Source organism: Hyposmocoma kahamanoa, unplaced genomic scaffold (assembly GCF_003589595.1).
Source record: "Hyposmocoma kahamanoa isolate Upper Pololo Valley unplaced genomic scaffold, ASM358959v1 93, whole genome shotgun sequence".
Lineage (NCBI taxonomy): Eukaryota > Metazoa > Arthropoda > Insecta > Lepidoptera > Cosmopterigidae > Hyposmocoma > Hyposmocoma kahamanoa.
Genome location: NW_020654810.1, coordinates 19,231,916 through 19,244,128, shown reverse-complemented (window position 1 = coordinate 19,244,128; position 12,213 = coordinate 19,231,916). Strand labels below are relative to the sequence as shown.

General features: G+C 35.7%; 1 protein-coding gene across 2 annotated transcripts in view; it reads left to right on the top strand.

Moving 5' to 3' along the window:
- LOC113237070 (nitric oxide synthase-like) overlaps positions 1–12,032 on the top strand; it is an 80,344-nt gene extending 68,312 nt beyond the window's left edge. For both annotated transcript variants that reach the window (XM_026473329.1, XM_026473328.1), the window contains 16 exons: positions 1,277–1,451; positions 2,155–2,336; positions 2,856–2,970; positions 3,125–3,355; positions 3,468–3,572; positions 3,651–3,727; positions 5,924–6,027; positions 6,784–7,013; positions 7,615–7,860; positions 8,380–8,533; positions 8,626–8,795; positions 8,869–9,079; positions 9,159–9,246; positions 9,332–9,608; positions 9,966–10,157; positions 11,777–12,032. In XM_026473329.1, coding sequence (XP_026329114.1) covers positions 1,277–1,451; positions 2,155–2,336; positions 2,856–2,970; positions 3,125–3,355; positions 3,468–3,572; positions 3,651–3,727; positions 5,924–6,027; positions 6,784–7,013; positions 7,615–7,860; positions 8,380–8,533; positions 8,626–8,795; positions 8,869–9,079; positions 9,159–9,246; positions 9,332–9,608; positions 9,966–10,157; positions 11,777–11,893 — 2,674 coding nt within the window. In that variant the 3' untranslated portion in view covers positions 11,894–12,032. The remainder of the gene's footprint in view (positions 1–1,276; positions 1,452–2,154; positions 2,337–2,855; positions 2,971–3,124; positions 3,356–3,467; positions 3,573–3,650; positions 3,728–5,923; positions 6,028–6,783; positions 7,014–7,614; positions 7,861–8,379; positions 8,534–8,625; positions 8,796–8,868; positions 9,080–9,158; positions 9,247–9,331; positions 9,609–9,965; positions 10,158–11,776) is intronic.
- Positions 12,033–12,213: the final 181 nt, after the last annotated feature.

Here is a 12,213-nt window from a genome sequence, read left to right as displayed (position 1 = left end):
CTTAACGGACATGCCTGAGAATGCCAACACGATTTTTCCATTTAAACTTTATAATATTCTTTAGCGCTTTTAAAAAGGTGTAGTGTAACATTAAGCTATTGTATTCACTTGTGGTAGTCGTTAGATTTGGCAGCTCCGTTCATGGCTTGTTATATAAAACGGTTGTTACATATTTTATTAATTTATTGAAGCTATTAGCGCAAAAGTGATGTACCGCTTTTTTTGACATTATTTTATATTAGGATGCTATTTTCACGTACGTATAAAAAAAAATTGTTAAATATTTTTTACACATGAAAATAGCATCCAAAACAAATAGCAGTAAAGCACCTTGCGAAAGAGTTCGTCTAGGGAAGCATCGCCACTGCACCTATTTCTGCCGCCAAACGGTAATGTGTACATTACTGCGTTCCGGTTTTGAAGGGTATGGATGCTGGTGTCAGTAATTTTCCTGACACATGGGACATGTCAATTTAAATCTCAAGGTAACGGGCGTAGTGACAGTGCCCCTCGGTTCTCTGCGATTTAAAGCTTTGACTGGCACTACAACTGGTATGGACAGGCGTGTCGGTTACGACCAGTTGCACGACTTCTACCCGATATTTGGTATCTTAAAAATTAATTTAAATTAATTATATAAAAAATTTAAAAAAATTATTAAAATAAATTATTATAAAAAAAATTAATTATAACTGTATACTGTAGTACCATTAAAAGTAAATATGTAGAAAAAAAGTACATAGGTTACATCACCTTTGCGTTGATAGTCTCAATTATTATCGATCTCTAATTAAAAAATGTTTTTACAGTTTGAATGATTTTTTTTGATTATAAGTTGTTATTAATGTTAATAAATATTAATGAAATTAAATTAACGTAATAATTAAATAATATGCTTTTTAGTTTATTTTGATTTTATAATTAATTTGTACTTTAAACTGTACTTTCAACATTGTACGCCCGTAGTGAGTAGATTGTGAGGACTGTAATTATGTTCATAAGACCTTAATGTTCGCCACATTCACACAATAAATGAATTCTATTCTATTCTATTATATTATATTCTCTTATATGTCCTAAAGCGTGAAACACACTGGCAGCGGTTGCGGGTCGGGCGCGTGTCGGTTCGGGTGCACGGGGGGTGTAATTCCGTGTATTTATATGAACGACAACACCACGCGCACACGCGGGACGGGCAAAGGTCGGGTCAGGCGCCCGGCTCGCAACCGGTCTCTGTGTATTTCACGCTTTATGATACGAGCTTTTTTTGCAACAGGTTCGAATGGTTCAAGGACTTAGATTTAAGGTGGTACGCGGTGCCAGCCGTGTCCAACATGAAACTGGACTGTGGAGGATTGGAATTTACAGCAACTGCATTCAACGGGTGGTACATGAGCACCGAGATCGGGTGCCGGAATCTTTGTGACACTTATCGGCTAAATGTTACTGAGGTACCCTTTGTTTTATTATTCCGAGAGCATCCTAAAAGTGACGTTTTTACTTTAAGGTACTCTCTTAGATATTTAAGAGTACAAATCTTTTCATACAGACAGGTTGAATCTCGTTAGAGTAAGGCCACAAGTAGTTATATTTAACTGAAATATAGACTATTTAACTTCGTTAGTAAAATATCACAAACAATCTTTACCATTTAAAGCTGTAATTAATGGCACTGCAACTGCCGTGGACAGACGTGTCGCTTTTTTTCATAATGTCAAATGACGGGACGAACAAGTCGTGTGCCTCATGGTAAGCCACACGCCACTCCATAACAGTTGCAGTGCCACTCAGAGCTTTAAATCGCAAAGATCTGAGGGGCACAGCTACTGTGTCCTTCACCCCGAGACATAGGTTGACAAGTTTCATGTGCCTGTAATTTCACAAGCACACTTACCCTTCAAAACCGGAACGCAGTAATGCTCACATCACTACTTCCCACCAACCACTTCCCACCAAGCGTTTAAGCCGTTCAGTTTTTAACTTTATATAAAAATCTCACGTATACTAACGCACATGTAGTGTAATATCAAATTGAGAACGGTGACGTGACGCATTGTACGCATTGTACCGAAAAATTTTCGTTCTCCTAACATCAATGTAGATATATTCGAAAAGTAAAACCTCATTTCTTATTCACTCTTATACATATTTCAGAAAGTAGCAATCAAGATGGGATTAGACACAAACTCCTACGCAACCCTTTGGAAAGATCGAGCTTTGGTCGAAGTAAATGTTGCAGTTCTGCATAGTTTTCACAGGGACAATGTGTCCATAGTGGATCACCATTCAGCATCTGAACAATTTATGAAACATTTGGAAAGCGAGAATAAAACGCGGTAAGTAAAACACTGTCCAAGACATGGTTTTAAAGAAATGTTCGAGATTGAGGAGAAATGAAAATCTTTACGATATCAGTTTTTATAAATTTTTAACCGACATGGAAAAATGAGGAGGTTCTCAATTCGTTCCCTTTTTGTGTGTGTGTGTGACACGCGATTACTCCGACACTTGGGAACCGATTTCGATGATTCTTTTTTATTGGAAAGGGAGTACCTCGGTAGGTAGTGGACCTATTAACAATTTGAAGAAAATGTTCCAACTCTAAGGGTGGCAAATTAGGGGATGAACCCGCTCTATTGAATTACATCCACTTTCCGGTACAAAATTTCAATAAAACTTGCCACATGTATGCAATTTCAATGAAAATAAAACACAGCAATAACGCATAAACAAACTTTTGAGATCGGTTTTTTTTATAAAAAAATTGTAATTTGTTCTCGGATTCTGTCAAAATAAACGTCATAAGTTTAGATATTTATATCCATAGTCTTTGTATTTCATAATTAATATTTTAGGCGCGGATGTCCTTCAGATTGGATTTGGATAGTTCCACCGATGTCATCATCACTAACTCCAGTGTTCCATCAAGAGATGGCTTTGTACTTTCTCAGACCCTCTTATGATTATCAGGTAAGCTCTTGAACATTCAATATTCTCGTGTTTTCAACACTTTCATAAAATTTGATTAAATATTACGATGAATTTTCAAGGGTAACTTAAGTTTTTAATTTCAGGATAAGTAGATATAAGATTGATTTATTAAATACTAAATAATTATATTCAGGAACCCGCTTGGAAAGTCCATCAATGGAAGAAGGCAGATGAAACGAAAACTACAAACAGAAAGTTTCACTTTAAGCAAATCGCTCGCGCTGTCAAGTTCACTTCTAAACTATTCGGTAGGGCTCTATCTAAGCGCATCAAAGCCACAATCCTTTATGCCACCGAGACAGGCAGATCTGAACAGTACGCCAAGGAGTTAGGCGCTATTTTCGGCTACGCTTTCAATGCGCAGGTCAGTGTCGTTGTTAAAAGTGTTTTACCGTTGACAAAGCTTGAGCCACAGGGGAGTTGCAAGTTTTAATGGCCACGCTAACAGACGGATAATGGTTTATAACTGTCAACAGGTACACTGCATGTCAGAATATGACATGTTCTCGATAGAACATGAGACTTTGCTGCTGATTGTAACTTCCACGTTTGGCAATGGTGAACCACCGGATAATGGGCTTGTAAGTACAAATTAACTGACATTCAGATAAATTATTAATAAATATTTGAAGATATTAAAACAAAACGCATCTTTTCAGGACTTTGCTGAACACCTGTTCCAAATGTTGTATAATGACAAAAAACATCATGGAGATCAAAGCGGAGATTTCTTAGGGTAAAAACCTGTAATATCACATGGTCAAGACGCGTCAACATTGAGTATATAACCAGAAATAGAAACGAAATGTCTACTAACTTGTTTGAAAACTATTCTGCCAAATTATTGCGGTAACCTGATGGGCCAGCCCGAATTCGAAACTATTGATGGGTGTCGTCAATTGTTTAACTTCATATTGTCCAGTTTAACTTGAGCTTTGCTATAATGGACAAAAATTGCAATATTACATATTTAATATTTAATTACCGATAAAATGTGGTTCCGTTTATTTTGTAATTAGATGATTTGCTGTTTTTTCCACACCAACGAATGGAACAGTGCCCAGTATTATCTTTATTACAGTAAATACAGAATATTTTTGGAATATACGGAGACGTACACACAGGTTAGTTGTTGGCGCTGTACTATTCCAGCTTTCTAATTTGTGATTTCAGCGCAAACGAGAGTTGATATTTAAAAATGATGTAAGACCCATTTGCCTAATGAGTTGCCAGGGATGGATGGCCCGTATTTCGTCTCTATTTCTGGTTATATACTCGATGCGCGTCAAGCTTGACCTTAAGATTTAAATTCAACTTTACTTCGTCTGTTCATAAGTCAGAGACAAGCTTTGACTTAAAAAAAAAAAGAAATATATTGGCAGCGGTTAAATTCTTTTTTCAATTTTGAATTTGGAGTGTCCATGTTCTATTTGCAGCTTTTTAAATTATTTTCTTTATTTTTCTCTTGATGGAGGGAATAAAACAGAAAAGAGTAATGAGCGACTGCAATTTCCCTACTTATGGCAGGAAAAAACCAATGAACATTGTTAAGAGAAAATTACTCGAATTTGCTTAAGAAAGAATTTACGGGGCTTTGTCGCGGCGGGAGAATGGCCACTCTCCAGTCCTGATCTTAACCCACTTGACTATCCTCTGTGGACTGAACTGAAGGTCAGTGCCTGCGAAAAGTGTCGCTCAAACTAGGATTTTAAAAAGCGGGCCCTCATCAAGGTAGCGAAACAAACCCCACTGGAGTAGATTCGTGTCGCGATCCAAGATCGGCCAGAACGTCTAAGAGCTTGTATTAGATATAGAGGTCATTTTGAGTAGTAATTGCTTGTAGTCGTTGTTTAGTGTAGGTATACTTATCATTATCTGAAAGTTTTAAAAAAACTAGCCTAGATTTTAGGAGGTGAGGTGGGCTGTCACCCCTCGCGTTCCACAATCCACGCACTCAAAAGTAATATGTATAAAATAGTAGCACACAGAGAAAATTTGTCACAGATACGAAGTTGACAAGCGTCCGATGGCGACTGACGGGGCAGCGGGCGGCGCTGGGAAATTTGCTAATTTTTTGGATAAATGTGAATTTAATAACTAGAGGGCTTCAGTTGAAAAACAAAATTTAGCAGGTTCCGGGTACTTAAAAAGAAATATCTCCATAGAAAAAATATGTTCAAAGTTAAATATTTTATTATTAAATAATCGTTTTAGACTTTTATTTTAGCCTGTTTTCAGATTTTTATATCGCACTGATAATACAATAGTTTATTAACTCAAAAAGTGGACTTTCTCAGAATGGATTAAAAACTAATTACTCACTTCCCGCAAAAAATCATTAAAATTTATGTATATGTTATAGTTTATTATAAACAATTAATTAAACAATGTCCCAAATAGATTTAAAAATAATTACATATTTTTAATAAGGATTATTTTGGCCAGAACTAGCTCACATAAAGTGTACTTCATTTTGAGATATCTTTTGATTGTTTATTACAATATTCTACTGATGGTTTTTTTGACGTGTAGAGAATCAAATGTTACGTTCAGTAATGATATAATATTAAATTTCACATATTTTGAGTTACAACACTATTGTAATAGCAGTGCGATATGATCGGATAAAGTATATCCTATCGTGTAACAAATTAGCACATTCTTTAGACTATGTCCTTAAATGTGTCGTGTATTTTTTGTAATTTAGTACTAAATAACTAAACCATTTCATCTAGCAAAAGAGTTTTTCCCACTTCTCCTCCGATGGCTCGCCTTAATTCTTAAAAAAATTATGCAATTTTAGTTTCGTCTCAAAACTTATGAACATACGAAGTATATTGCTTGCGATATGTAACTTCTAACGTGCAAAGTGTCAAGATAGATAAGTTCTTAATTTAGTTCTTTAGCAATATGTACTGTTTCTCATTTGCAGAAATCAAAAGTTGCCGACGCCAAAATCGCTAATGCGGACGAACAGTGTTATGACTCCAAGCTTTGAATACAAACGACAGCTTAGTCGCATGGAATCTAACAAAAGTACGTACATACTCCCGCAAATTTTGTATTACAGTGTACCATAGCCATTATATTTTGATTTGGTGGAACAAAAAAGAGAATACAAAATAGTAACGTTTGTATTAGTTTATAATAGTTAGCCTATATAAGTCCCATCGCTGTGTACAGGCCTCTTCTTACAATGAGAGGTCTTGGGCCTTTAGTTCACACACATCATTCAATTGCTTTTGCAGATGTGTGGAAGATTCCACACGATGTTTTCCTTCACCGAAAAGTTCAACGTACAAATAAAATTTCGCACATAAATTCCGAAAAAATCAGAGGTGCAAGCGTGGTTTCGAATCCACGACTCTGTTCTTAAAAGGCGGCTGGACGAACCTATAGGCTACTTCGGCAAAAACATGTATTTAGGAAATTAAAATAAATGACTGTCGAGAATGTTTTTATTTTCACATTAGACTAGTGATTGAAAAAGAACACTGAATTGCTTTGTGTGTTTATGTACTATTCCTCTATGCATGCAGCTAATAAATAACACATACAATGTCATAATCATTATTATTTTCTTCGTAAAATATTTCATAAAAAAAATAAATGCGCATTTGATGAGATCGACAACGGAGCATGCACCTAAATAAAGACTATTTATTCACTCTCGCCTTGAACAGGCCCAAGTTATAGCGTTTAGGGAATAAGTATGCAGGCAGAGAATTCTATTCCATAGCCGTTCGTTATATAAATATGCCACCGCATTTGTAAAAAGATCATATTTTCCAGGTAGTATTGCTGCAGCATCGTCAGTAGAGCACATAGGACCGCTAAGTAATGTTTGCTATGCGGTGTTTGCGCTAGGCTCCAGTGCATATCCAAAGTTTTGCAACTTCGGCAAGACCGTAGACAAAATACTTTACGAGTTGGGAGGCGACAGGATTCTCGATGTGGCTTGCGGTGACGAATTACTCGGACAGGAACAAGAGTTCCGACAATGGTCTTCGAAAGTTTTTCACGTAAGTCTGAGCATCGTGGAATGTACTTTTATGTTCTTACATCACCTTACATATATAAGTTTCAACGGTTTGTACTACCGACTCTGGACGAGGACCTGATCTCGATTCCCGGTGGAGACAATTTGGGAAATTAACTTCTCTAAATTTATTTTAGTCTGCGTGTTATGGAAAGTGCCCCGGAGTGAATTCCGTTGCTTTTGTTCTTCATAAGAAAAATACTATAAGTACACAATGTTTTCTGGTTTGAAACTAGATAGATTAGTACGTTGTCTGGCACTTTGTATTTGAAATATTGAAAAGTCGCCCTGGTATAGCACAAACACAGGTTTTTCCTTATGTTCGATCTTTCATGTTAATATTACAATCAATATACAATTAACAAAGCGGCACATGCTGTCAACCTCTGATAGCTGTAAAAGTACCTAGTTAAGTGAAGAAAAAACTTTCATAAATTTCTGACAGATAACAGTACGGCAAAAAAATCCGTTTTTGTGTCCGAATTTAGGTACATTTATTTGGTACGAAATTTGACTGGATTAATTAACAAATACCCGCCATTCTGATTGTCATTTGTAATTTCAATACACAATTTTCTTTAAAGGTGGCCTGTGAAACATTTTGTTTAGATGAAAATGATAGTGTGAAAGATGCAAAGAACGCTTTGGGGACGATGCCGCTGACAGAAGAAACGGTGAAATTCGCAAAGACAAGCGAAGCACTTCCATTGAAGACTGCACTGGAAACCGGATTTAGAAAACATTTGTTGCCCTGTAAAGTCAAAGAAACCAAAAACTTGATTAAATCTTCTGAGGAAAAAAAGACAATATTCGTTGATCTGCGAATTAACGTAAGTATACATACATATTGTATAAAATACAGAGTATCCTAAAAACAATATTGTGCTATATTATAATAACAGATGTACTAGCGATATCACACTTTCGTACATGTGTCCCTTATTAGCAGTAAAGCTCCTTGTCAAAGAGGTCCAGGGTAGTACTGCCACCTTACCTATTTTTGCTGCCAAGCAGTAATGTCAGCATTACTGTGTTCCGGTTTTGAAGGGTAAGGATTCTGGTGAAATCACAGGCACATGGGACTTATCAACATATGTCTCAGGGTGCTGGGCGGAGTGGAAGTGCCCCTCAGGTCTTTGCGATTTAAAGCTCTGAGTGGCATTGCAACTATTATGGACAGGCGTGTAGCTTAAAATCAGGCGCACAATCTTGTTCGTCCCGTTATTTGATATTATAAAAAAAACATTGACGTGTTCTTTAAACAAAATTAAGTACAGACTCAGCTTTATTACGTTTTTATTATATTTGTATAGAAGTACAAATTACATTCAACTGTTTTTACTCTACAGGATGAAATAAAGTACGATCCTGGTGACCACGTCGGCGTAATGGCTCGCAATCGTAAAGAAATTGTCGATACAATCCTAGAGCACTGTAAGGACGTTGACCAGTTTGACAGACCTGTACAATTGCAAATTCTAAAAGAAACACTTACACCTACAGGTACGACCATTAGAATTCTAAACTATGTTACTTTAAAACTATTCCATTAAATGAGGTTATCATGGATAAATAATCTTTTTTTTTCTGTTTAGGCACTGTAAAATCTTGGGAGTCTCATGAAAGAATTCCACCAACAACTATTCGAGATATATTCACAAGTTTCCTCGATATAAGTACGCCACCATCAACCAAAATATTGAAGTATCTCGCAAAGGTTTGCAGTAATGAAAAAGAGGCTGAAGAGATCAAAGAGCTAATCACGGTAAAAGATTGCAGTGCATAATTAAGACTATTAATTATGTGTTCAAATCCTAAATATTTGTTTTTATTGACAGGACCCTAATAAATACGATGACTGGCGTCATTTCCACTACCCTCATTTAGCAGAAGTACTACAACAGTTCCCTTCATGTAAACCTCAAGCATCTCTACTTGCTATCTTGCTTCCGCCATTACAGCCAAGATTTTATTCCATATCGTCTTCGCCATTGGCACACAAGCAAAGTATTCATCTCACTGTAGCTGTTGTCACTTACAAAACACAGAGTAAGTAATCGTATAATTAAATACCTAACACTGAAGTAAAAATACTTACTACGGGAATATAATGTCTTGTTTCTTTCAGACGGAAAGGGACCGACACATTATGGAGTGGCATCGACATATTTAGAAGCTTTACAACCTGATGATGATGTTCTAGTTTTCATTCGAAGGTAGCTACGAAAACGATGTAAACTACACATAATGAATAATATATTGTTTAAATTAACTAATCATAAATCTACAATTACGTTGCAGAGCTCCCAGTTTCCACATGCCAAAAGACATATCAGCTCCACTGATTATGGTTGGCCCAGGTTCAGGTATAGCGCCATTCAGAGGATTCTGGCATCACCGCAGATCACAGATGAAATCTTTGGAACCAGATGCTCAGAAACCTGGACCGATGTGGCTGTTCTTTGGATGCAGACACAGTGATATGGAATTGTACAAAGAAGAAAAAGAGGAAGCACTGTCTGATGGAGTTCTTACAAACTCATTCCTGGCTTTGTCAAGGAAAACTGAGTGTAAGACTGTAAGTTACTTTTTGTATTACGTATTTGGTAATATCATAATATTGACTGGTAATACCATTGACTTACAAATAAATGGACGACGGGTCTAATACAAAAACCACGAAAAAAATGTCCCAAATCAACCTATTCGAAATTTAAATTGTTATGTCATCGCAGTATCGCGCTGTCCGTAGAACAAATGAAGACTAAAGCGGAGTGTCGCGCTCTGTATACGATTTTAGCGCCTTACAAGTGCGGACACTTTTTAGCGCGGACCCGACGTCCATATAATTGTAAGTCAATGGGTAATACAGTAAAATATGGATCTACACGAAACATAAATAGCCCATATGACTTACAATTACTACCTCTTACAGAAATACGTTCAAGATTTAATAGCAGAGAGAGGTCCAGAGATTGCAAGCATGTTATTAGATGAACAGGCGCATTTTTATGTATGCGGTGATTGCAAGATGGCTGAAGAAGTACAACAGAAACTCAGACAAATTATGAAGACACATGCTAATCTCAGTGATGAGGAAGTAGAAAATTGTATACTGGAAATGATGGTAAGCTTCAACGTTGGCTCTAGATACGCGGCAGAGTATGTACATTAGAATAACTAGAAAGCGAGAAAAACTGATAGAAAGAAAGATAAATAGTTTGACCAAATGATGACAAAAATAAAATAGGATAAGACGCAAAATAAAAACAATTACATTTAAAACATCACCAAAATTTCCACTCAGCTTTTTGTAACAAGACATTCGAAAACGCCTCGTTACGCTGGTTTTCAGTAAAGCCGAATAAATGATAAAGATGATGTCGCTTCATTCGAGTAAAATGTAGAGAAAAATAAATTTAACTAAGTGGAATTCAAAAGTAAAAATGCGAGCGTAGAGTAAGTGGGGTGGAATATAATAAAATCAAAACCTAATTGGGTGTGTATTGTCTATGTAATGTATTTTCATGTATTTGTACTTGGGACATTAATGCCAGTAATAAAATGGCTCAGATTACACGTAAATACAGCACGACTACCAGTGCTGTTAGATACCTGAGAATAGTAAAAATTTCTTAAAAAAATATTTGAAGGAGAAAACAGACTTGCAATTTTGTTATTGGCATGTCGTTCCAACATTTCGTGGCAGCGAATCAGAAGCCAATTAATAATCGTAAACAAATATTATAATGTAACTCATTAATCAAAATATGTAACAAACTTGACTATAGGATATAGGGTTCTGTACAAATCAATTCGTAGAACCATCCAAACTGATATTATAAATGTGAAAGTGACTCTGTCTGTCTGTTACGTTTTCACATCTAAACCATGGAACCAATTTTGATCAATGGCAATAGACATGGCAAAATCTTGTCACAGAAATAAATCTTAAGCCGTTTTAATAATAATAATAATAATAATAATAACGTTTATTGCAAAACATGTTGTTACATAATAGTTCTTATAGTAGTTTACAGTATCAAACATGTACCCTGTAAGGGCGTAGCAATGTCAATTTTTTAAATACAAATTTTGATTACCATTAATTAAAATATCTTTATAATGATAATTAAATCTAAACAAATATTTTCTGAAAAGTCAATGAATTAATTGGAAAATAAATGTCAAATTGAAGTCTAAGGTATTTCAAAAAATTAATCGTCAAATTTTCCCGACTTATCGGTGTGGCAACGGTTTGAACAGGAGCTGGAAGGGATCGTTTCGTACCGCGTCAATCAGGAAGTGCATATTGAAACATAGGCGCTTGGTAAGCTTTCGGTACTGCGTATATCAGGCGTACCGATACCGCACCTCTGTCACACCGACAAGTCAGGGGGTACAAATTTGTATGGAAATAAAGCTATGAAACTTAATATAGTACAATAGGCTATTCGAAGTACTTATTCTATGTTTGGCTTGTAGTGGCGTTAAATGGCAGTGGAGGGAGGGAAGGGAAACCTTTGCTTGCAATGGGATAGTACCAACTGAAAAATGGAATGTAGCACAAATAAAATAAAATACTCACCAACCAAAGGTCTTAAAACAAAAGTCGTTACTTTTAATGTACAGGATAAGCCTCTCCATTGGGCTCTAATTATATTGAAAGAAATGGCTTGAATTGTCGCTTATTACTCAGTTCCTTTAAAAAAAAAATGAAAAAGCTCATGAAAAACATTGTTTCAGGATGATAATCGATACCACGAAGACATTTTTGGTATCACACTCCGAACTGCAGAAGTGCAAAGTCAAAGTCGGGAATCTGCGAAGAATCGGTTGGCATCGGCGCAATCTCAATCATAATCTTTAAGTTTTAAAGTTTAGATAACTATAAAATTATAATCTATGTATGTTTAGTGAGTTTAATGGAACATAAGACAGATGTCTGATCGAATGCAATGATCTTAATTCAATGTTCATGGTCTTTTTAAAATTTAGATGCAGATAGAAACATATTTTAAACATTAGTACCTTTATAATGTTGCAGGTACTTGTCTTAATTTAATAAATAATTTTATTTATTTTTATATTTTAATCAAAACACTTAATTTTTAAGATGGATGAATAACTATAACAATTATAAATATAAATTGCATTCAGTCGCAGGTTATAATGACCAAGTG